This window comes from Trichosurus vulpecula, chromosome 5 (assembly GCF_011100635.1).
Source record: "Trichosurus vulpecula isolate mTriVul1 chromosome 5, mTriVul1.pri, whole genome shotgun sequence".
Classification (NCBI taxonomy): Eukaryota; Metazoa; Chordata; class Mammalia; order Diprotodontia; family Phalangeridae; genus Trichosurus; species Trichosurus vulpecula.
Window position 1 is genome coordinate 31,782,055 of NC_050577.1, and position 26,379 is coordinate 31,808,433.

General features: G+C 42.0%; 1 protein-coding gene across 1 annotated transcript in view; it reads right to left on the reverse strand.

The window, feature by feature from the left end:
* LOC118851517 (ubiquitin-conjugating enzyme E2 E2) overlaps positions 1-19,856 on the reverse strand; it is a 402,390-nt gene extending 382,534 nt beyond the window's left edge. The window contains exons 1-3 of the mRNA XM_036760993.1: positions 19,524-19,856; positions 14,611-14,794; positions 347-397 (exon numbers count right to left, since the gene is read on the reverse strand). Coding sequence (XP_036616888.1) covers positions 347-397; positions 14,611-14,786 — 227 coding nt within the window. The 5' untranslated portion in view covers positions 14,787-14,794; positions 19,524-19,856. The remainder of the gene's footprint in view (positions 1-346; positions 398-14,610; positions 14,795-19,523) is intronic.
* Positions 19,857-26,379: the final 6,523 nt, after the last annotated feature.

The following is a 26,379-nucleotide window of genomic DNA, read 5'->3' on the forward strand; positions in this document are numbered from 1 at the left end:
ATTTAGCCACTGTTACCAAATCAATACTCTTTCATCATAGAAAAGAAATTGCTTAGAGCATTATCACTCTCACCACGAAAAGATGATTCAAACTGTCATCTTGCAATTCTATTATCTTATCCTTATTACCTCATCCTATTTTTAGCAACATCTATCAACACAACCATCCTTGCAGAATATTCCATCTCTTCACAGAAAACAATGGTTCCTGCAGCTTTTTTGCATCAAAATGATGTTGTCTAGTTAATTAGGTTGAGACAGACAACAACAGACTCTGAACTCCTGATCACTTCAAATACATCCGCAGCACAAGCTCCAAAATTAATAAAAATCCACTTCAACTTACCTACAGTTTGGAGGAGGATCCAATGTAATTTCTGCAAGTTCTTTCTGAATTCTTTAAAAAACAACAAAGAAACTGGTATTAAGACAAGTACTTCTCTTCATTAACATCTATCAAATTAATGAAATTTTTCATTCATATTAACAGTTTTAGGATTTAGTCTTCTGTAATTAAAGTTTGTCCCCTTGTCCCCTTGTCCCCCTCACCATCCCCTTATCTTTGGTCTTCAGAATGCTTCAATTCAATCCAATTACACACCAGCCAGGTATACAAAGCACCATGTGAAGAAATGCTAGGGATACCAGACAGAACCTGCTCTTAGTAGCACATGACTTTAATTTAGGTGGAAATTCCTGAAAACTCATTTTCCCTTTATGTATCTTTTGTTATACTTGAATGTCAACTTTATAGAACTCATTTTCTAGCAAACACAAGCCAGTGAAACTGGTGTCATTTACCTACAAGAGGCATCCAGGTTGGGCCACCAAGCAATTTAGCTTTCAGATGAGTCTTAGTCAAGAGACTTGACTAAGAGCACACAGCAAATCCATGAATGGAAAAGGCTCAACTAGACGTTTTAAACTGGACGTTTCCTTTTGCACAACTTGTAAGCCATAGAACATTCAGATTTCCATTTGAATGGCTTCATATAGATGGTGCTGACAAACCTGATCAAAATCAGAACCAAATACTCTAATTAGATCCGCTGGCCCCAGGAGCATGCCCTAAGAGTATTTCTGATTCTTTCCAACATCTGAAAGTGCTGTGAACTATAAATTTTTTTCTGAGAAATCCTTACCAATTCCCATTACATATGGAGGCGGAAGAGTACACAGCATAATGAACTGGCTTTGCATGCCTGTATGAAATTTATCACAATTTCTTTCCTTCTGTGTACGTGTGTCTATCTAATGATCTATTACTTAGATATCATCTATCTATATACATTTATACAAATTAAAATCGTGTCCTATAAAGTGGTTTTGGAAGGAAGTGAAACAGATGCACGTCAGTTTCCTTGCTTATACCTCACCCTGCTTAAATAACCTGCTGACTCATGTGGCAGTTAGATGCTGAGGTTTGGTTTTCCTTTTAATCACTATTTCTCCCCTTGTTACCCAGGATGATTTGAAATGACTGTATGTACACATGGCAAGCATTACTGTGATGAGGGATATCAAAACAGAATTCAGAAAGTAAAGGCAAAACATCTCAGAAAGCCGAGTCAATGCTTTCATGTCCTCTGATAGAGAGGAACCAAATAAGTATTAAGCCATTTTAAAAAACAGAAGGTTTTTCTATATAACATGGCAAGGCTCATCTTCCCTGAAAAGATAAAATTCATCTTGTTTCATTCCTTTTTAGATATGCTTGTTTGAAATACATGCTTACCAGTGCCTTTCCTCACCCCACTCACCTTGCCCTCTGGCTCAAAAAGAAAAAAAAACAAAACAAAACAAAAACCCACAAAGCATCCAAATCACTGCTCTTATATTTAACTTTGGGGAAAGTGCCTTACTCTGGGTCTTAGTTTCTTATCTGTAAAATGGAATTAGGTGTACTATCTCTTCTCTAGGATATTTTCTGCCTATAAATACTACAATTCTGATACTTTGAAATGCAAAACCAGTCATTGCCTCCATTTGAAGAAGGAAGAGAAAGGGGTGTGTCAGTGTGTGTGTGTATATGCATATATATGTATACACATATGTACATGCAAATACATACACACAAACGCAAGTGTATTACTGTTTTTGTTTTTTCTTTTGTAGTTTAGAGAGATTGTCTTGATAGTGAAAAGATCACTACCCTAAAAAATCATTTCCTAAAGGTAGTCATACCTTCCTCCCCTTCCCCCCTCAAATCTGCTGGTTCAGAATTCTTCATTTCACTCCTATTTTTAAACCCTTTTTGGGAGGTAAAAGATAAGGTAATTTTGGGGCTGTCACTACTCTCACCTCCAAGAAAAATCATATAAATGCTAAATCCTGAAGATGCCCTAGTTGTAAAATACTTCCATTTTGGTAGCACACTTCTTCTTCCTCATGTTGGGGTGTGACCACAGACAGAGAGAAGACTGCAAAGGCCTTGGGGATGTTCCTCAGACCAGAATGCCACAGGACACTGGGCTCGATCTATGACAGTTGGGAATCCCTAGGGGCCAGGATCAAACCTCAGAACCCACAGGATTTTCCTGCCTATTTCAAGACAAGGTCAAATAGTACAAAAACATCAGAAAGCATGCTGGAGAGATTTTCTTATGTTTTACTATAATTAACTCAAATTCCTGAAGGGATTTTTAACTTTGTCTCCACTATTTATTCCCCGCAATGAGCCACTGAGACAAAAAGGTGGGTATAGTTTGGGAAAACAATGGCCCACAGCCATGAGGCACAATGTGATATTATAGAAAAAAAAATCACTTGTTCTGAAGTTGTAAGACGGGACTTGGAATCTCAGTTCTACTAGTTAATACCTGAATGAAGATTTTCATCTATAAATTGGATGATTTCTCAAGTTCCTTTCTGTTCTAAACTATCAATGTGATTTTTGGAGAGGTGAGAGATCCAGACCTGTGATTTCATTAGTGTGGGGCACTCCCAGTATGGAAATCTCTTCCATCAATGAAAGGTCAGTACTTGACCTGTAACTTATAGCCTGAGTAAGGATTCTCAACCTTGTTTGTATCATGTCCCCTTTGGGCAAATTGTTGAAGCCTATGGATTCCTCAGAATAGGTTTTCTTCCTTTCTTTCTTTTTTTCTTAATTCATAGAGACTGATGAAAAATAAAGACGGAGCTTTTCCCCATCCAAATTCCCAGGCCCCCTGAAGCCTACCCACAGCTCTGTGTGCCCCAGGTTAGGAGTCCCCATCTTGGAGAGTCAAAGGAGTCACCAGGAGGTTAAGTGATCTGCACATGTGAGAGGCAGGGCTTGGACCCAGATCTTCCTGACTCCAGGGTCTGCCTTCTGTCTTCTATACCACATTTGGATGTGAATGCCACACAGAATTATGATCTTTAGGCAGACCTAATATCTCAATGAGAAAAAGATAAGGCAATCTGACAGCTTTAAACATTTAAGATTCCAAAGCAAATTTCTAAAACCTAAATCATTTTTCCACACCCAAGCAAAACCCACTGAATTCCAGGGAAAACAAACATTAATGTCTGAAAATTAACAACAACAAAAAAAAAGGTTTGTTCTTCAAATCCCTAATGAAAAGACTGCTTTAATCCCTGGTCCATCTCTTTTCTTAGACCCTTCCTTAGAAGAACCACAGTGCACAAGAAACAATCCTAATACCTTGGTTTAAATTTGGGTTTTTCTCCCCAGGCAAGTCACTTAATCTCTCTCAGCCTCAGCTTATCTGTAAAATGGGGATAATAATAGGCCCTACCTCAGAGGGCTGTTGAGAGGAGTAGATGAAATAGTGTAGATAAAACGCTCTGCAAATTTCAAAGTCCTGCGATCCCTTGGGTGACTCAAATTGAGGCAGAGTCCACTTGGAATGAATGGCAATTGGTCTCTAGACTTAAAAATGGTGACCAGAGCAATTATCACAGAAGCAGCTCAAAAACTCTATGATTCTACTTGCTCTGAGCTTCAAGAGAAAATTAACCCATGGGCTAAGCTTGGCCTCTGAGTCAGAGAGGCTTCCCAGCGCTGAGCTTAAAGTAATCATTCCAGCTACCATGGGACACATGAGTATTATGTGAACAGATCAGAGAATGGTCAACAGTTTGGATGAAAATTCCTTAATGTTAATCAACTCCAATTCAAATCTTGCCTTTGCCACTGCCCCCAAGGTGGACGTGTACAAATCACCTTTCTTCTCTGGATAACAAAGGTGTACACTTGTGCAGTTGGTCTAGGGGATTTTGAAGGTCCCCCATCCTAAGATCTAGAACCCTAAAAACCATTCAAGCTAAGTTGCTGGAGAACCCCCGGTACCTCAACAGGCATTGGAAACTTATTTTAACACTCAAAGACCAAGGAAATAATGGCTTGTAACAGAAAATAGACTCATCACAAAACTCCTAAGTGCCTTCTTTCTCTTCTTCCCTCCCCCATGCATATATCTCACCTCTCCCAACCCCACCAATGATTTGTCTACTTCTCTCTGTCTTTTTTTTTCCTTTCCCATATTCTCTCCTTTAATTGGCCATGATATAGAGCCAAAGTGTTTTTATTATTTGCTGTGTTATTGAATAACACATAATAGCATAATAATAATAAAGAACCAAAGTCCTTTTTGCTATATTATTGAATAATGATACATAATATAGAGCTGAAGTATGTTTATTATTTACAACATTATTGAATCGAGCAGCCATGTGTTGTGGTAGATAGAGAGCTGCCTCCCAGCAGAAAGATGTGGGTTCATATCCTACCTGTGACATATTCTTGTGAAACCAACTACATACCAACTATACAACTATAACCAACTGCCTCCAGGTAAAGCCTTGGGACTGTAAGTTACAGATGAGCTCCAGACATGCATTAATAGAGACTTTCCACCTGGAGGTCCCTAGACCAATTCCAGGGATAAGGAAATAATAATGATGCTGATCTATATAGCACTCTCCGCTTTGTAAAAGGCTCTCCTCAAAATCAGCTGAAAGGGGCTGGTAGTGCATTTCTCTTCTCCTGTTCTGAACTAAAAATCAGATGAAAGGTTTCTATTATATTTTTTAAACTATTGAATAAGTTGCTTTTTTTTTTCCTGTGAGGCCTTATTTTTTTTTAAGTAGGACAGTAGCACTCAATTTAAATAAAAGTACTTCATCCTTACTTAGATCCTAATAAGGAGAAAGAAAAAAATTATTTTTAAAAGTTCAACTTTTTCATTTTAGTTTTTTGGGGTTTTGTTGGTCTTTCCCTGTGACTTCATTGATGTTGGGAGTTCCCTAAGAGGTGATGACTCCCTCTACTAAAGCAGATGAGCACCTACTCAGCAGCAGAGCGACTTGGAGGTACCCAGGGCCCAGAGAAGTCACCCAGAGAGGTGGTAAGCAGCAGGACTTGGATCTAGATTGGCCTACAAAACCAAGCTCTATCCACTACCCTAAGTTGTCACTCAATCTAGACATAGAGCAGGTTTTTAATAAATAGTTGCATTTTTAAAAGTTGCCAATCTATTTAATGACCTTCATCTAAAGAACTATTTTATGGAAACTAACTTCCACACCTCCTCTGGTCTCTAAAGAATCAGGTTAGGGCACTCAGATTAATGGGAATATTTCAGAAATTCTTCTTTGAGTACCTATAAATCCAGTGTTTGTGAATTACCACTGATGTTCATTACCATTTCCACAGAGAAGATGCATCTTTCTGGGATGGGACGACATTGGGTTAAAATTCTACTTCTGAAACCTGTGGCTAAGTCACTTAACTTCTCAGAGACCAGCCTCCTCATCTGTAAAGTGGGGATGCATAATGACTCACACCTCCGCCCACCTAGGCTTTTGGGATTTGAAAGCACTCAGTCTTGAAGTGCCCTGGAAAAGGGGGAGAGGGTTTCTAATGGCCTCCCTCTGCAAACAGTGGTGGGCTTCACATACAGAAATCACAAAGGGCAAAGAAAATCACATTGTGTCCTTGGAGTGACTAAAAAAATGGTCATGTCTGTCTGCTGATCTCTTAATGTCAATGTGTTAGTTATTGCTTTATCATTTTGCTCTTTAAAGTGTGCCTACTAAGCCTTGAGGGGTATGTAAGAACTCCACTCCATCTAAGGATCATGTATTAAGAGCATGTACTCTATGTAATGGGCCAGGCTGGGGGTGGCGATCAAGGTGAAACAAAACAAGCCCCTGATGGCAAGGAGCTTTACAATCTCCTGGACAGGTTAAGATGCAGGCATGACTACAGGAAAAGCTCCAAAGAGAGAACCATGCAGGTTTCACCAACAGGATGCTTACTTCTAGATAGATAGACCAGAGAATCCTTTTCTGGAGGAGGTGGCAGCTGCTACAGGTCTCAAAGGAGAGTTAGCAGGCAGAAGGGAGGGGGTAAGTCTATCCCAGCAATGGGGCTGCTATATAAGCAAAGTGACCACAGTAAAAGCAGGCAGGACAGAACTGAAGAGAGTCAGACAGGGTCAAACACAATGCATTAGGGGCATAGTGAGATAAGGCTGGAAAAAAACCATGACTTCCAAAACAAGGAGTTGTGCTTTATTTGCTAGCAGGCAGCCTCTGAAAGTTTCTGAGTAGGGGAGTGATGTGGTCCAAGGGGTGGCAGCAGATCCTTTAGGCAGCTGTGTGGAGGATCATGGGAGATGCTGGAAGCCTGGAAAACCATGTCATTACTATAGTCCAGGCAAGAGGTAACAAAGACATGGCCTAGGGTGGGTATAGTCAGAGTGGAAAGACGGGGTTGTGTGGGAGAAAAACAAAAAAGGCAGGACCCAAGGACTCTGCAACAGGATATGAGGGCTGAAGAGAAAAGGAAGAAAGAGCAAAAAACCAGGGCAAGGTTCTGAGCCTGGGAAGACCGGGTACTAGCAGCAAAAGCGGGTAGCCAGAAGGGCAGCATTTGGAAAAGAGAACCAAGATAAGGAGTGGATTTGGGAGGCGCTGGACTGAAGGTGAGGGCAAGGACATCCAACCAGAGATGACTAGCAGGCTGCTGAAAATGCAAGGCAGGGCTTCAAGACAGAGGTCAGGGCTGGAGGCCTCGAACACAGATGAGACGGAGAGGGGAGAGGGGGACAAGAGAGGAGGGAGGCACAGGCACTGTATGCTTGGCACATAGCAGGCACTTTTTGCTTAACTACATCATTCTATAGGCTGATTAAATTCATAGACATTGTCTGGTTAGACGGACAACTTAGACTTTGTTAAAAAAAAAAAATTCCAAAGCCCAAGACACTCCATGGATAATGTTCTGCCTCTGAGCCCTTGGTATTTAAACGTAGTAACTGTCATTAGGAATGCTCTGAATTAAAACCGCTATGGCAGTACTTTTGGACCACACCTGTGATTTCACTAGTATAAAGAATTCTCAGGTGAAGAAGAAACTCTCTTCTCCCAATGCAGATCAGCCCTTGATGTGCAGAAGCAACTGAAAGCCTTGGAGAATCCCCTGAGGCCTGTTCTGACAGGTTCTGAGCCTTGCCCAGGCTCAGAAGGCTCTTCTTACATGGCAGAGGCCAGTCTTCCTGGCTCAGAGGCCAGCTCTCTGGGCTATACCATGCTATCCCTCATGGTCTTATATAGGTTATATTTCTTGATGACTCAAATCCATGTTTGAATTTAATAAGCGGCTCAAACTATTTTTAACTTTTCTGTTTGCAATGAACATTCTATTCACTCATCTTCTGAATGAAAACAGGTGAGAAATGTTACTACATTTGCAAAGTAGCAGATTGAGGGACTCTAGGATAACACAAGAACTTGAAAAGAAAAATGTGAATTAAATCCCATTCTTTCATCCTGTACCAGGGAGAAGAATAAAAAGAAGCCAATCACTTGACCAAGGAACAAATGACCCACCACTGGGAGTCAAGAATGGGTTTGCCATTGCTCCCATAAGTGAATTCTAAATTGTTTATTCTGTAATGATTACTCATCTTGGAATACGTAACTGGAAAAGGGACACTGTGGGCAATTAGTCAAGAGATCTGGGTTCTAATCTAAATGCATGTTGACCTTGCTTAACTCCCCAACCAGCTACATGGCTTTGGATAAGTGATTCATTTGCTTTGGACCTCAATATCCCCTCTTGTAATAAAGGGACAGGAGGACATCTCTAAAATACTTTCCAACTCTAGAACCCTATCATTCTAGGGCAAGGGTAGGGAACCTGTAGCCTCAAGGCCACATGTATTAATAAAAGGATTTGTTCTGTAAAACTTGACTCAGTCAAAAGCCCAAGGACCTAGAGGGCCACCTGTGGCCTTGAGGCTAAAGGTTCCCCATTCCTGTTCTAGGGGATGTTTCCATGCATATAAATATCAGGTGTCCTGTTTCTAAGTGAAAGTGTTTGACAATATTGGAAATGAGATTTTTTAAAAATTAATTTCACACTTACATAGTTAATAACAAAACAGAACACCTAAATAATGGGCCCTCCAAAATTTGAATCAATAAGAGGGAAAAAACCAATAGGATGCACACTCCAAATATTAAGAAAAACTACACTGCTATTTTCTTTAAGCAAAAAAATAGTGTTCTTTGGCTTGTCAAGGAACAAACTTTTATCACCTTTCCTTGAACACATGCTGCCATAGGGACTGTTTCTGGCTAACAAAAAAATTGATAAACAGATCCTTTTCCTAGCCCAAAATGTAAACCCCACCAGAAAGTCCTTTTCAGTTAATATCCTGAAACTTGCGTTCCATGGGTCCTTGGCGCCCTGGATTGATACCTCAGGACCCTCAGAGCACTGAGTCATTGCTTCTTTAGCTCTCCTGAGCCACCATTAGCCACAATGATCACACTTGTCTCCATTGGAAAGGTCGTGCTCCGAATCCCTTCTTAAAGGTAGCAGCATGCCTGCTGCTTGCCATGGCAGCCATTCAGTTCTGTCTTAGAAGTGCAACCATGATATGGGGAGAGGTTCTTGTCCTGGCCATGTGAGGGAAGGAAGGTAACCTTCCAAAGTATTGCCCTTATCTCTCAGTGAGGGAAATTCAAAAAGTAACAATAATTCACACTTCCACTATGCCTTCTCCCTGATGATCTTGGACCATGAAGAATACACTGAATGATCCTCATGATGCTTCTTTAAGTATTACTGGGGGTTGTTTTATTTAAGTACCATACCTAAAAGAATACACTAGTAGTGTAAGCAGAAGACTGAAACAATTAGCTACGTAATTTTTTAAATAAAATTACTTAATTGAGACTAAGTCATCTGGCTGTAGAAACAGCCCTGCAGAATGGATGGAGTGCTAGGCTTGGTGCCTCTAATCAGTTAACAAACATTTATTAATTGTCTACTATGTGCCAAGCTCTAGGGATGGAAAGACCAAAGGGAAACAGCCCTGCCCTCTACTAGGAGTATATGTCTGGAGACAACATGAACACATGGAATGTGTCCCCAAAGTCTTAGCGCAGTTAAAGCCATGAAAGCTAACAACTGCACTATGGCTTTTGGGACATGCAGGATAAGTCTATCCAAGATGGATTAAAAACAAATACAAAGAGACTGGGGGGCAGGAAACACTGTGAGCTGGTGTTGATCAGAAAAGGCTTCATATAGAAGGTACCTCGGACACTTATTAGCCTTCAGACCTTGGGAAATTCAATGAACTCTGATGTGCTTCAGGCAACTCCCTAGGACTCAGCTGCTAAGTCAAAGCCTATCTGCATCTGCTTCAATGAAGGAAATTCCCACACTGGGAGTTCACAGAGCTCCCTTCATTTAGTCAACAAACATATATGACTACTATGTGCCAGGCTCTATGCTAAGTTCTGGAAATCTGAAGAAGGAAAAAAAGACAGCGCCTGATCTCAAGAAGCTGAAGGTGGGGATGGAGGTGGGGATTGCGGGTAGGGATGGAGGGAAGGACAACCTGCCAACAACTATGTACAAACAAAACATAGACAGGATAAATTGGGGTGGCTAGATGGGTGCAGCAGATAGACCACTGGCCCTGGAGACAGGAAGACTCATCTTCCTGAGTTCAAATCTGGCCTCAGACACTTACTAGCTGTTTGAGCCTGGGCAACTCACTTAATCCTGTTTGCCTCAGTTTCCTCATTTGTAAAATGAGCTGGAGAAGGAAATGGCAAACCACTCCAGTATCTCTGTCAAGAAAACCCCAAATGGGGTCAGGAAGAGCCAGACAGGACTGAAATGACTGAACAACTACAACCACAAACTGCAGATAATCCCTGAGGCAAGGCACCGCATTAAGGGGGAGCAGCAAGAAAGGTTTCTTGCAGAGGGGGATTTAAGCTGAGCTGCACATCCCAAGCTCTCCTGAAGCAACTCCTCACTGCCACTGCTGGGGGCAGGGTAAAGGAGAGAAAGCCCCTCCCCCTCTGCTTTCCCCTCAGAAAATGCCAAAGGAGCAAGTGCTCCAGGCTGATGGTTGGAGGCCAGCCTGCTTGCCTTTAAACAGTCCCCATGGAGGGCAGCTGCTCCTCAACTGACCCATCAGCAAAAGCGCCCTTGGTTTCATCATCTTGACTGGAGACTCCTCTGACCCACTCCGCCCCCACTTACACAGAACCAAAGATCTTCAGGTAGTCTATAAATCTGGGAGAATGATGGTTGCCTACTTCTCCCCTTCCTTCTCCAGCCCACGACTGCACATCCGTGCCCGATTATGGCCTAAATATCAATAATGGCTCTCATTTATGAAGCTGTTTTCAAGTTTGCGAGCACTTTACACGAATGATCTTTTCAACTGAAATGTTGAGGAGGGGCTATTAGTGTGTCCATTTTACAGGAGGAAACTGAGGGTCAGAGAAGCTAAGAGATTTGTCTGGGGTCACACAGCTGATGAATGTTTAAGCCTGAATTTGAACCTAGGGCTTCCTGGCTGCCTGTCCAGCCCTCTGGTCAGTGTGCCAACCTGGTTCTCTCGTATCGTGGTCACTTTGAACCTCATCACTTCTGGTTCTGTCTGAAGACAGCAACCAATCAGAAGTGCATCTAAGTGGAAGATGGACGTCCAAGCAGACAACATTTCAGAGACAGAGGAGACTGAACACCAATACAGAAACTCCCAAATGATCCATTTTCTCATCCAAATCTAATCAGGTCTTAAGTCTGGTCAGCAGTTCCACAAAGCTCAAACAAGTCCTTTTCATAGTCTTATTTAAGGCATAATCAAACATCTTGAAGCTAGGAAAACTGGATGAGTATCAATATGTGCTTTCCTTTGTGTCCAAAGATGCTACCTTCTGACGGTGCTGGCCAGGGCTGCATTCTGAGGAGTTTTTCCTGCTGCAGATGATGCAATGAACCATTCCTAGTCTGGGCCATCATCTCTATCTCACTAAGGGCTTTGCAAACCTTTAAAGTTCTAGACATTGTGTCCCATGAGTCTTAGTGCAGTTAAAGATTTAATAGCTCTCAGCCGCACTGAGACTTCTGGGACATCCTGTATGAATGCATGCATGCATGTATGTATGTATGACAGCCAGGTGTCATACTGCATATAATACCAGCCTTGGAGTCAGAAAAGCCTGAATTAGAAGTGGGCCTCAGATGCCAGCTGTGTGACCCCAAACAAGTTGTTTGACTGCCTTCCCCCAGTTTTCTCATCTTTAAAATGGGGCTGATAATAAGGGCAGCTGCCTCACAGGATCACTGTGAGACTCCAATGAGATAACAGACGGGAAGTGTTCCAAAAATCTTAAAATGCCATGTTAGTTATTATTCCTAGTCTACAAATTCCTTCATAATGGAGAATCTCTGAGTTTGCAGAGAGCTCCAAGGCCATCTCAGTCCCAAGAGCACCAGGCTGAGAATTCCCACTACAACATACACAAGTCACCAGCCCGCCTCTTTGTTACCCCTGTTCTCATGATAGGGAGCGACTGTAAGAACCCCACCCCCTCACCACCAGCACTCCATTAGATTAGAACACAGATCTAGAACCTAACTCAGACCACTTTCCTTTGTGAACATGACTGTGTGACTGTCAAATAGATAACTATTAAGTACGTCATAATCAAGGTGGGGAGGAGAACGCTATTAATTTTAAAACTCAGCATCAGAAAGAAAATGGTTCTAGCACTGTATGTGATTGGATTTCTGACAAAATGCCCCTCTGCCTGAAACAGAATTGAATCTGGAAAAGTTTGCACTCAGACAACACCTTCCAAAACTTCACGTGACTTGATTCCCAATTCAAAGATGATGCCAGCGAGTAGTGATTCCTTTTCATCTTAAAAGGAGTTTTTTTTTTTTCTGGAAATACGAATCATATCATTTCATGTTACAGTTGTGTCTATACAGCCACACCACCAGTCAGTGCAGTCAAGCTAGTGGAAAAATGCAAAGCAGCTGGCTGAGCTGACTAACCAGTTCAGGCAAAATGATAGAACCAATTGGAAAAGGAGAAGTGGAAGTTTCAAATCACATCTCTCTTCATAGCTATTTGCAAATAAGAGAGTGACAGAGCCACATCAAGAGAGTAGAACATGAAACTTCATGCCAAATACTTCCAGGAGAAACCATGTTTTTCCAGTAAAGAGAAAAAAAAGGCATGATAAAACTATAAGTATAATCTTCCTTTCTATCTCACTCTGAAAAAGATGACTGATTCAAACTAGCATTAAGATAAAATACTTTCATTTATATAATCTTGGTATCAAGCATCACCCTCAGATATTTTTTCACAGTAATTCCTCTGAAAATTGAGATTTGCCAGAAAAGTTTTAACACATTCAAATACGCTCACTCTGCCACTGTGATAGCACATCTCAAACAACTGGGCGTGCTACTCATTCATATGAGTATTTATGGAATTGTCTATTTAATCTATCAAATATTCTTTCTCAGATCTTGGAGAAGGCTCCCAACACTAGATGATGGTACTCCCTGTCCTCGTGGAACTTCGATCTGCGTGCAAGGCACTGCTCTCACGCTGTTAGCAGAGAGACTGAAGTCAGGCATCTCATAGTATCTCTCACTAATCAACAGTATCTAGGGATGACTATACTACAACTCGCCTTCTTAAAATTTATACTTCACACACATATAAAGACTATCACTGTAGACTCAAATGTCCCAACTGATCGTAATTACTGTCACTTCAGAATTTTTTCAGTGATCCACATGAAGCATAAAAGATTTATTAATTTGATCAAAGAAAATCATCAACCCTAGTGTTGAAAAGTTTTCCAATTTTCAAGAGAGTAAGGCTTCCTAATGGCTTACTTAACACCAGACTTTTCCTAAGACTAGAGCCAGTCATAAGAAATTCACTCTCAAGGGCACAACACTCTAGGGCAGGGTTTCTTAAACTTTTTCAGTGCTTAGAATTGGACAGATCCCATGGAATACCTAACCCATTCAATTCTACTTATAAGCAAAGGAATGAGAAAAAAAAACCAATTCATCATCAAAATAAAGGGGTGATAAAAGCTAAGCTTGAGGAGGAAATCACTGAATTAATTTCCTTTCTTTAAAAATCTGTTATACCAAAGAAATATACTTTCATAGGTAAGTAACCCACAGACCACTTGGAAGATCACTCCCAAACCAAGACTGCAAGAATGTAAAACTCATCTTGCTATCAGAAAGATTTCCTGTTCCAGAAAATCACGAGATTTTCTTGTACCCTAAAATGACTCTCTTCTTATGGTCTAAGCAGGTGCCAGGGTAGAGGGTATGGACAGGGTAGGTATGTATATGAGGGGAGGGGACTATGGTCAAAATTCTTTCGTGGATTTTATCCCATGAAACACACCACTTGTTAAGAATGCAAAATGTATCCCTCTCATATACAGCTAATAAATAAAGAGGACATTCCACATACATGACCAAGGCAAAAAATAAAATAAAAAACTGCATTTCACTTCTAAGTTTAATAATTTGAGTTCTCTCAATATTCCAAATAACCTAAAATATGAAAATAAAATCAGAATAATGATGAGGTCAAGATAGACTTAGTCATTTTACCTTCCACGTATTTTTCTGAGAGCCAGTTTCTATAGAGCTATACCATTTGATACTGGTGGAAGAACAATATTAAAGGTGGTTCTTTCTGAATGCTGAGTCTAAGCACATGCCAGTTGCCACTGAGTGATTGATGTGGCAGAATAAGATCATTTAATCATCTATTGTCCAGGTCTATATTTCCTCCAGGGGAGGAAGAAGGCAGTATTAAGAATGACCCACAGCCTAGTGTAAAGAAACCAAGAAGCACACTTTTGGCATTTCTGGCTTCACCAACAGGAAGTAGGAAATGACAGTCCATTTGATAGATGGTGCAACCATTTCCTACTTTCTACCATGCTGTGTTACTGAATAGTAGGAAATATTTATGGTTAGGTCATTATAAATCAAACTGACAGCTTTCAACATTGTTGGTCTTTAGGAATATGTATGAGTTTACCAAACTCAAAACGATGTTGAATATACCAAACATCATTTGCTAGGTGGAAGAAACAGTCTCTCCCCCTCATTTTTTAAAAACCCATTAAGCTTTGGGTTTAAAAAAGTGTCTAAGAATGGCCCATCTAGTCACTGGGTCCATACTCAGAATGAATGACCTCTGCATAGAATGCTCAAATTCAACCGAACTCGGCATCCACCTGCTCTGGCTCATGATACGGCAGTGACAACAAACATGGTACCTTTTTGCACTGGTTGACAGTTTGGCAGCAGTCTTGCTAGAGATCTTGCCTTCCTTTTTCTTGGGTTGGACTTGCTCTCTTTCTTGCTCTTGCTGCACCCCTTCACGCTGGTCTCCATCAGAACTGCCTCCGCTAGTACTTGGGCTGTCATCCACTCTTTGCCCTTCAGTGGACATCTTAGATGCTGTTTTGAAAATCCCAAATAATTAGCTTTTTCTTAAAGTAGAAATGAACACAAACACATCTAAAATCTTGAAGCATCAAGCAAAATGACAACAGGGATTAGGCCAGTGGTTTCACTGGGCAAGGGAACTAACTCACTGGTGAGGAACCTCCTTGTAGCCATATAGGTTGGCATCTTCTCTACAACTTGTTAAGGAATTGCCCAGAGCACTGAGATGAACAGATCTGCCTGGGTTCATACAGCCAGTAGGTATCTGAGGCCAAAGTTAAAACGAGGTCTTCTAACTTCTGAGGCTGGCTTTCTTCATTTACTACAAATCCCCTACCAATCAATCCAAGAAGAAGGGGAAAAAAAGATACAATCGAGACAAGAGATAGCATTTAAGAGGAATTAAGGGTGGATGGAGGAGTTCTTATACCTAGAGTCTAGTTTATACCTAGAAGAGTATGGCTTAGTAGAATGAGCAGTGGACTTGGAATCAGGAGAAATCCATGTTCAAATCCCAGTATTTCTATTTAAAGACAAACTCCCCTCCCCAGCACTCCCAGAGGCTGAGGACTCCCTACTGAAGAGGAAAGAACTGATGAATCACTAGAAAATTCTTTTTACAGAAGTTGCCCTGTAAGACAGCTCTGAAAGCCACTAGCAGGGAAATCTCACTGTCTCTGCACCTATTCCATGAATGGAGAACATCAGTCTCCCCAGCTGTGACATCTTTTATGAGCACTAAAGTCACTTAATAGAATACTGAAATTTTATATCGGTATGTTTCATGTCTAGCTCTAACACAGCTACCATATTTCTTGATTTTTCCCCTAATTTTTTTTTACTTTACTTTAATCATAAGCCTTAGATTTCACATTGATTTTCTTGAACTTATTTTCCTTCCTTTAAAATTAACCAGATGTGTGTATATAAGAGCACATCAGTGCGTATGTGAGTGCATATCTCTGTGTGATAACCAGACCTCCTTGTCTAGAATGTGGCAATAGCTATTGCTGACTGTGTTTTTAGCAATGTGATACAAGACTATTTTGTACCACTTATGACAGAAGCTAACTGTGTGGGGCATGTCATAAACAGGGAAATCCTCAGCTGAATAAAATTCTTGCTGGGACTTTGCTGAAGCTACTTCAGCTGTACCAACTATGCCTAAAATTTGGTTTCTAATTCAGTATAACAGAAATAACTGCAATGACATTTACATACCCAGGGCAACCTCCTGATTTTACAAATGAGGAGATAGGACTGGGGAGGATTAGTGACTTTCTAAGGTCACACAGGTAATAAATAGAAGGGACAGAATTTTGAACCTAGGTCCTCTGATTCCAAATTTTGCTCACTTTCCACTACCCTCCAGGGCCTCTTTTTATATTTGTTTCAGCAAGCTATCTTCATTTGTTGTCTTCTCAATAAATATTCACACATAGAATTTGGAACTCAAAATAAAAAAAAAGCAAATGTTAAAAACTGTTTTTACATGTAATTGGGGAAAAATATTAAATATATTATTAAAAGAAAAAAATTCACATATAAATGTCTGCAGAGTATATCTACAGGGTCATGATATGAGACCAGCCCACAATCTGAATTGGACATTTAGATTATAGAAATAACTAGCATTTATATAACATTTTAAAATTCGCAAATCACTATCCATGTGCTATTTCATTTGACAGAAACTCACACACTGATCTAGGCAAAGATGAAGAAAACAAAAAATAAAATTGGTAGAAGCTAAACATACCTTGAACATTTTTCAGACAAATGTAGACATTTTTAAAATATACTTTCTTGACGAAGATGAAAAAATGTGCTTCAGGACTGGATTTTGGGAAGACACATTATTTTATCGAAATCTCAAACTGCCAAAGGGCAAGAACTCCTCTAACCATTCTGCCAATTTTAGATGTAAACAAATACTTAATATATTTCATCTTCCCAAATACGAGAATAAAATGAATTGTTTCTAACTATGTTTTTGGAATTCTTGATTAGAAAAAATTATGGGAAAAACTGATTGCCTTTCCCCAGTGTAGGTAATTTTCAAAAAGAGAAAGTACTTTTTAGAACAGCCTTAATTAGATTTAAATGCAGAAAAGGGGCGCTTTGTTGAATCTCCAAAATAAAAATCAACCAAAAACTCCTGAATTTAAAAACCTCAAACTCCTAAAATCATGTCCTTGGGAATTAGGGTTTTGAAAAATAATTCACATTTTTACCAAGGCAAATTCCTAAGTATTAGACCAGTTTTTTAACCTAGAAAGATAAACAAACCCCAAGGCTATGAACGCAGCGCTCGCTTACAATAGCAGTTTGAAATCCGTTACAATTTTCAAATGGTTATTTTGATTTTATAGCCATCCTACCTTCATTTACCCTCAGAAGCAAAATATGATGTTGTATTTCCTAAACAACTTTGAATCATGGTATGTTATATGAAAGTCTGTATGTTGACCTTTCCTGAACATATTTACTTTAAGAACCTCACAAACTGGTCAAGTTTACAAAACATACTGTATTCAACTACAGTCCTGAAATTAGCAAAGTATTTTTAATGAAGCCCACATGTTCACTGAATATCAAGTGCAATGATTCTGCTGTAAATATTACTTCTAACTGAAAAAAAAATCACTTTCACTCCATGAGGCCAGGTTACCATCCAAGAGATAAATGTTCTGACAGTAGCCCACAGTGTGTAATTATAATAACAAGTCATGCCAGCTTTTTTTTTTTAAACAGGAAAATGCCTAGTTGGTTATTTAATTTCTAGCTGTTTTCTTTTCTGCTTGTGTTTTCCCCCTTCTGCCCTTTTCAAAAACAAAACTTTAGTCCATTTCTATCACTGTGTACAAAAGCTATCACAATCCAAATTTAAGCAAAACTATATTTAATTCAATTCAAAGGCAACAGTTGCCAAACACCTCCAAAGTGCCAAGTTCTAGGGATAGAAAGACTGAAAGAGGACAGTTCCTTACCCTCGAGGGGCTTACATTGTACATGCACAAAGAGAAATAAATACAATGTGATTTGAGGAGGGAGAAAACACTAAAAACCACAGGAAAAGTGAGATCCTTGATCTTGCATTTTCTTTGGAAAGGATAGAAATTATATCTATGCCAGAGTAGGTATAGATATAAGCATATATGTTAGAGTGGGAACAGGTATGATGAGCATAGGAATAAGTGGGGAAATGCAGAATGGCTATGATTTTATGAAAACTTTCATACATGATGTCCAAATCAACACACACACACAAAACTGCTAAGAGCCAAGAAGCTTCAATATCGTCTAGGTCAAGAAGCATATTATTATCTCGAAAATCTTGGGTGAATTATTAGACATTTAGAAACATCCCACTAAAAAAAAAAAAAGCTAGGCATAAGAATCCCAAAGAAGGCTTAACCTTTGTCCAGAATGGGAAATAATTTGAAGCTCAGTCTTAGCACTTCTCTTTACACTTTTAAGTAAACATATGATGAGGTACCTCATTTAAAAAAAAAAAACTACATAGAAAGACGAATCCTGGAAACATGCAAATGGGTCCAGCACGGAGTGCCTGGGATCACGTCTGTCTCTCTCTCTCTCTCTCTCTCTCTCTCTCTCTCTCTCTCTCTCTCTCTCTCTCTCTCTCTCTGCCTTAATTTCCTTAAGGGAAGATGAATTAGATATTCCTCGTTGGTTCTGCAAAGAAGCAATACTCCATTACTCCATCTTCATTAGAAAAGGTAAAGGGCAAAAGGATCAAAACAGTTGGGGGGGGGGGTGTGAACCCCACCACTAAACAAACCCAGGGAATTCCGGTTTCCAACCAGGCCGATGAAAGCTGTAGAGAACAAACCAGGGGAACAAAAATGTGCTGTCTGCCACTGCTCCAAAGTGTGACAGGCACCAGGCAGCACAAAAGACCAATACACCCCACAGTCCACACCGAGACACACACGTACACCAACCACCAGGTCTTTTCCTGCCTGGCAAACGGGTGTGTGTTGGGGGGGTGGGGGGGAAGGGAGGGAGGAGATGGAAGGGAACCAGAGAAGTCACATGTCATGGAGAAGATACAATGTGCAATCATTTTGCAATTAGAGAAAATCGCAAAAGATTAAACTGCAGACTTTTCAACCTGACATTTCTGCTGTACTTTCCAAAGACTTAGTTGCCAGAGCTTAGGAGAGAGGGAGAGGGAGAGGGAGAGGAGGAGAGGGGAAGAGGGGGAGAGGGGGAGAAGGGAAGAGGGGGAGAGGGGGAGGGAGGGAGAGAGAGAGAGAGATAGAAAGAGAGAAGAGAGAAGGAGGAAGGGAGAGGGGGGGGAAGGGGAGGGAGGGGGCAGGGAGGCTGGAGAAGGATGGGTAGATGAGATCGAGGGCTGGGCAGACGATGGGGAGAGGAAGGGGTCGGAAAGAGGGGGATGGGGAAAAGAAGGTGGAGGGGGGGATTCGGTAGAGGACGAAGGGAGTGGGAGGAGGAGGAAGAAAGTAGGAGAAGATGGAAAAGAGATGGGGGAGGAAAATGGGGCCAAGAGACAGGAGTGAGGGGGTGGCAGAGGAGAGGAGACAGCAGGGGAATGGGAGGGGAGAAAATAGGGCGAGGAGATGGAGGGGAGGAGATCGGCGCGGGGGGAGGGGGCCGAGGGGACGGCGGGGGAGGGACGGGGGAGGGGGAGGGGGAGCGGGGATGTCCCCCAGCCCCGGGCAGCAGCCGCAGCCGAAGCCGGGGGTCGGCCGGTTACCTGGGCTGGGGGAGAGTGGGCGCAGGTCGCTGTCTCGTGCTGATCTCCGAGGAGGAGGAGGAGGAGGAGGAGGAGGAGGCAGGGGTGTCCGCCGGCCGCGGACTCACGGACACCCGGACCCTGCCAGTGGCCCAGCTGCGCTCCCTCGCGCGCCCGCACTCCTCCCTCGCTCGCTCTAGCCCCGCTCTGGCTCCCGCAGCTCCCGCGTCCTTCCACTCGGGCTAGGGCTCCGGCTGCTGCCGCCCCGGACTCTGGGAAAAGTGAATCCACCAGCACCTCGCGGACCGCGCCGCCTCCGCCCGCGCACGCGCCCCCCGCGCCCGCGCCCGCGTCGCCGACGACTCGGACACCCAGCCGTGCGCGCGCCCCACGTTCCCGGAGCTGCTCCCTCCCCGCCCCTCCCTCCGGAGCCGGGCGCGCGCTCGAGCCAGGGGGCGGGGGCAGCCCCGGGAGGCGCGCGCCCGCCCGCGGGCACGAGGCTCCTCCCTCCCGGCGAGGGGCGGGGGCAGCGTTGGGGGGGTGGGGGTGGGAAGAGAAAGCAAGAAAAAGTAAAGTGACAGCTGAGCCCCGCGCTCCGAGGGGGGAGGGGAGGCTGGCTGGGAGGAGCTCGGAGGGGGAGGGGTGAGAAGGGTGGGGGAGGGGCGAGGGGGCGAGGGGACCTTGGCAGGGACGTGGCGGGCGCGCGCGTTAAAGGGAAACACTGACAAGGAGGGGGAGGGGAAGAGATTCAGAAAGGGATGGGGGGCGGGGGGTGGGGTAGAGTGGAGAGGTTCTCCCGAGGAGTGGGAAGGACGGAGGGGTGGGGGGGGAGAATGTGGGCCCCCAAAACTCAACAAGAAGTAAAAGGGACCTCCCCCATTTCTCTCTCTCTCTCTCTCTCTCTCTCTCTCTCTCTGTCTTTCTGCCTCTTTCTCATCCACGGCCCTCTCCTCTCCTCACTCTGTCACACACACACGCTCCCTTCCTATGCACATTGAGTGTTCAAAAAAGTTTGGCCAAGCTGCCCAGGCTGACCTCTGAAACCCAAAGGACTAGGGAATAGGTGAGGTCATCCAGGCCTTCTGACCAACTTTGAGCCCAGGCTGCCAGACCTCTCTCTTCCCAGACCACACCTCCTCCCCACCCACGAGTCAAAGCCACCTGGGGCCATCCCGGTGGGGAGGATGGGGTCACTGACTCCACCTTGAATCGGGCTGGGAGTCACTGACACTGAAGCCAGTTCCCTTTTGGGGTGTGTGGGAGTCAGATCTCTCCAAAGCCAGGACCATGACTCATGACCCCAGACTGCTACCGAGGCTAGGGGAGCCTTGGGATCCTAAGTCACCTGAGGGTGGACAGAAGTAAATATGTAATGCCCTTCCTGATTAGCTCAGGGAAAGCTGCAGACCTAGTGTAATTAATGCAAGATTAAGCCCTCCTTGTGACAAGGAGCAGAGTCCTGTGTGACACACTGGCCGCAGGCAAGAAATATAGAAATCAGGGTAAGAAAATCCCCAGGGAAAACCACCAAAAGCCTAATTCCACATTCCCCGAATAAGAAAACCCTTTCCCCTAGTGACTCCTTCAGACAGGGCCGATCTCTCAGACACCCTTAACAACTGGTAGAACCAGGTGTCAAAAACTGACTTGACCAATAGATAGAACCTAGACCTATAAATCACTACAGAGCAGACTGGATGCCACCTTTATTTATCACTTAGGGCGCTGGAGACATAAACCATTAAGAAAAAAAGAATATTGTGGGATTAGAAATGTCATATCCTGAGATTATTAAACACAAGACTCAGGTAGAAAAAGCAGTATCAAAAGACAGATGTTGTTCTATAGGAAAATGCAATGAAAGAAGAAAAGTGAGGACATTATATATAGTTTATATATGCATATATATGTATATACATACATACACATACATATACATATACATGCATGCATAGAAATGCAGAGAGAGAAATCGCTAGGAAAAGTGTATTATCAAAACTTTTTCTCATCCTGAATGTCATAATCTAAACAAATACAGCATTGAACAAAATTCATTAAATAATGGAATTTATCCTCCCGATTTATCTACAAGGTAGGAGGATGCATTATCTTTCTGCATAGAGCAGCAGTCACCGAAAGATTAAAGGTCTCAATATTTATTCAACTAGCAGGTGACAGGAGATGATAGAATCCCTGTCTCCTGGCTACATTAAAGCTGTGCTTCTTCTGCGTCTAATAAGCTACTCTTATCTCTAACCAGTGGTACTTTGTTGTCAATAGTATCGTTTCTTACGATGAATGATGGATAACAAAATATCCCATTATCAGAGAAAGTATCAAAATTGTTTTTCAACAAAGTCCTGTGGTTGTTCATTCATTGATATCAACAGACCAACTATAGAACTTTATCATGTCCCATCCTTGTGAAAATAATGTATGTTTCATCCATTCAAAAGCCAAAACTTTTGCTGCTACATTATTTCGTGAGGAGTGATTTGTGTGGCTATGTAGGTAAACCTTTGTGGCTCCATTCCCCAAGTCCAGTTCAGAAAAATATTACTAATTCAACTCCTTTACTACCTGAGAGAACAGCCCAATAAATGTTGCCCTAATTTCTTCTGGTGTGATAACTACAATTTTTACACAAGTCTCCCAGAGTATTCTCTCGTGAGAAAAACCAAATGATCTCCAAATAAATGTTATTTCTTCTGTGTATTTCAGGCTTAAGCCCATCAATCCTTCATGTCCATATTCATTTTGTCTTCTAATAATAACAATAATAGCTGGTATTTTTATAGTGCTTTAAGGTTTGCAAAGGCATTTTATAAATACTAATTCATTTCATCCTTACAACAACCCCTGGGAGGTAGCTGCTATTACTAACTCCCTTTTACAGTGGAGGAAACTGAGGCAGAGGTGAAGTGATTTGCCCAGGGTCACACAGCTAGTGAATGTGTTTGCATGATTTGAATTCAGGTCTTCCTAACTACAGGGCAGCTAAGTGGCAAAGTAGATAAATTTCTGGGCCTGGAGTCAGGAAGACTCCGCTTCCTGAGTTTAAAAAAATGGCCTCAGACACTTACTAACTATGATCCCGGACAAGCCACTTAACTGTCTGCCTCAGTTTCCTCATCTGTAAAATGAGCTGGAGAAGGAAATGGTCAACCACTCCAGTGTCTCTGCCAAGAAAACCCCAAATAGGGTCACAGCAAAGTATAAAGCCAATACTCTAACCACTGTGCCATCTGTCTCTTATGTCAGAGGCAAGAATCAATCCCAGGTGTTCTGACACAATACAGGTTTTAGAGGAAAAAAAATCTAAGTTTGAATTCTGGCTCTTCCACTTACTACCTGAGTGAATTTGAAAATCCTCTGACACCCATATCAGTAAAATAAAAGGGTTGGACAAAATTACCTCTAAGATCCCTTCCAACTATAAATGTATAACCCTACGATTCCAACACTCGAGGCCTCCCTGGCCTTGAACCTTATTTCATATTATTCCCCAAGCCTATCTGCTGAGTTCCAGACAAAATCTATCTCTGATTCTTGTCCTGTCCTCTCCCTGGATCTGGAATGGATCCTCACTAACACTCCATCACATGAAGTCCTGCCCCCTCCTTCAAGGCCCAGTTCAGGTGCCAACTTCTCCACTACCTCTTGGTAGCTCAAGGTTAGTGGCCTGACAATCCCTGGTGTAATTTTGAAAAGAATGATGCTGATTGAAATTTAGTGATCGTTGTGTTAGGGAGGAAAAATGCCCTGAATGGGGAGACGTGCCACTGGATTCTAATCCTGACTCTACAGCTCTCTATGTGACTTTGGAGAAGTCATTTACCATCTCTAGTGTCAATTTCCCACCCTAAAAAGGAGGTCCTTGGAATAGGTGATCCCTAAGGTCCATTGCAGCTAACAGCCTTTGATTTACGGAATACACTCTACAAACCAATTTTTTTTTTCAATTCATGGGCTAGAAAATTAAGGTCACCCTACTAATTGTATAGATAAAATGCTTAAATAATGTATATAACATATGTCATTATTTTGGCTTATTTTCATAACAAGTCATTTTTATAAAGCATGCTGTGATCTACAGAGTCCTTTCTTTACAACAACCCTTTAAGGTAGATTATGCAAGTAATATTGTCCCCATTTTATGTAAGAGCAAACTGAGACTTAGAGAGATTTAAGTGATTTGCCTATGGCCGCACAGCTTTAGTGTCAAAGACTAGATTCAAACCCAAGTCTTCAGAGAGAGTACAGGATTTGAAGTCGGGGGATCTAAGTTTGAATTCTGACTTGGTTTCTTATTACCCATGTAACATGGGACAAGTGGCTTACTATCCCTAAGCCAAAAGATTCCTTATCTGTCAAATAAGGGATTGAGCTACATGACCTTTAAAGCCCTTTCTTACTGGAAATCTATGCTCCCAAGGACAACATTTTCCCTACTACATTTTAGTACGTGATAAAATATTTTAAAAGCTATTGAGATGTATTGAACTTTTTTTACTCATACATTATATTTTAGTTTGTGACCTCTCTGACAATTTGTTACTATTAATTTATATGAGATTTTTCAGGTCCCATATTCTCTGATACATGAGGAATTTCCCATTGTGGGGGGGAGGGGGGAGGAAGTTCCAGGATACCTCTTCACCACTGCCCATCTCTTTCCCTTCTTATCTTTCAGTATTATTTCAACACAAACCCCTTTGTTATTTTCATTTCTCTCCAGTTTCCTCCCTGCCACCTGTTATTCTTTGAATCTACACTCCCAAACCACCCAGACACCAGTAAGACAAGCCTAAGCTATCTAGTGGTACGATGCCCATTCTCCCCTCCCCCCTAAAAAGATCCTTGGTGTCCCTCCTCAATGTGAAGAGCAGTTTCCTGGATAAAAACTAAACTAAGTAAAATATGGAATACTATATGTATACAAACTATGCCAAGCAATAATGTTGAGTCTGAGCTGTTTATTTTGCACCAACATGTCCTGGGTCCCCTTTATCCTGGGGGCCCTACCTGGTTTGCAGCACAGTTTCCACTTGGATTTCTAGCAAAAAGAAGATAGAATGTCTTTCCAACATCATCCCCTAACCCTCACCTCCTGTAGCTATGGAGTCTGTGCGCCTACCTACGTGAACCTGAGAGTAGAACTTAAGTTCCTGGCTGTCTGTTATGGTTTGGGTTCCCTTTCTTGAGTTTTCAGGTCACAACCAGTGATTCTGAGAAATGGGGTTTTGTAGCCCTTGTGGTAACCACACACGAGTCCAAGAAGTTGGGATTTCTTGCCGGTAGCCTGGTAGATGGTGATTCCTACAATTCAAGAGCCTCTTAGTGGAGAAGATAAACCAGTGACCAAGAAAACTGCAGGATGCTAAAACTCCAAGGACTAAGAAAGACCAAGACATGCTCTGATTTGCCAGAATATGTAGTCTTGAACTTTGGACTTCACCCTTGAAATCACTCTGAGTTCCTATAGGGGAACTATCACCGTATATTGCCCAGAACCAGGCTTCCTGGTCACTTCCCAACCATTTCCAAACCCTGTCTTGGTGAGTATCACCCCCTCCCTTTCCAGTTCCCCTTTATGTGTTGTCTTCTATGCTAGCTAGAATTTAAGCTCCTTGAGGACAAGGACTATCTTACTTGCTTATATGTTTTCTCAGAGCTTAACACAGTATCTGGTATATAGGTACTTTAAAAATGTTTTAGCTACCTCCCTCCAATATTTTTACATCTATCATCTATCTTTCTGTTATCTGTTTTATCTATTTCTCTATCATCTATCATCCATATCTTTTTCTTTCTTCCTTTCTCTCTTTTTGTTTCTATCATCTTTCTATCACCTATATCTTTGCATCCATCCATCCATCTATCTGTCTGTCTGTCTGTCTATCATATATCTATGCGCCCTTCCAGATACCCTGAACAAGCATTTATGGGTTCCATCCATATATTTCAAATCACCAAGTGTTCTGGGGTCGAATGAATTTGGGAAACACTGAAGGAGGGTCAAAAGAATCAAAGAGATTTCAGGAAGCAAGCATACCCACTCAGAAAACTATCTTGGCATATAAATTGGATACATTCTAAATTTATACCTCTCAAATTAGCATGTGCCCACATTTCCCAGGCCTCAAGAAAATAAGGCTGTCAGCTTAAAAGAAATGTCATACATTTACCCTTACCAAAGTTATAGGAAGGAGAGGTATTCTTAGAAATGATTGTTTATGGGGAAGCCAGGTGTATTTACCACAGGCAAGCTCTTAGATCTCCATCCCTCCCCCTCCACATACCCCCGGTGATACCAGGGATCATGGAAGAGTTTTTGAGAATTTTTTGAGCCTGTCTTCTGGATGGATCATAGGATCAGAGATTTAGATATTTTAGAGACCATCTAGTCCAAACTCTTTATTTTACACAAATGAAGAAACTGAGGCCAGCCCTAGTCTTTTTCTCAAGTGATAGGCCTCTCCAAACTGCCTCTTGGACATCTTGAACTAGATGTCCAACTGGAACCTTGTCATGTCCAAAATGACATCCCCCCAAACCCTACCTCCTTCTGAGCTTCTTTTATACTACTAAGGGTACCACAATATTCCTTGTGACCCAGGCTCATAACTAGTAGTTGTCCTTAATGCCTCATACTTACTTACTCCAAATATCCAATCTGTTGTGAATCTTATTTCTACCTTCACACCATTTCTTGCATCTATCTTTCTCTCCATTCATATAGCCGTAACTTTAGTTCAATCCCTTATTAACTCTTTCCTGGACTATTGCCTTTAATTCTGTCTCCACTGCAATCCACGTTCCACCTAGCTGCCATGGTGACTCTTCTAAAATGTCAGACTGATCATGTCACTCCCTT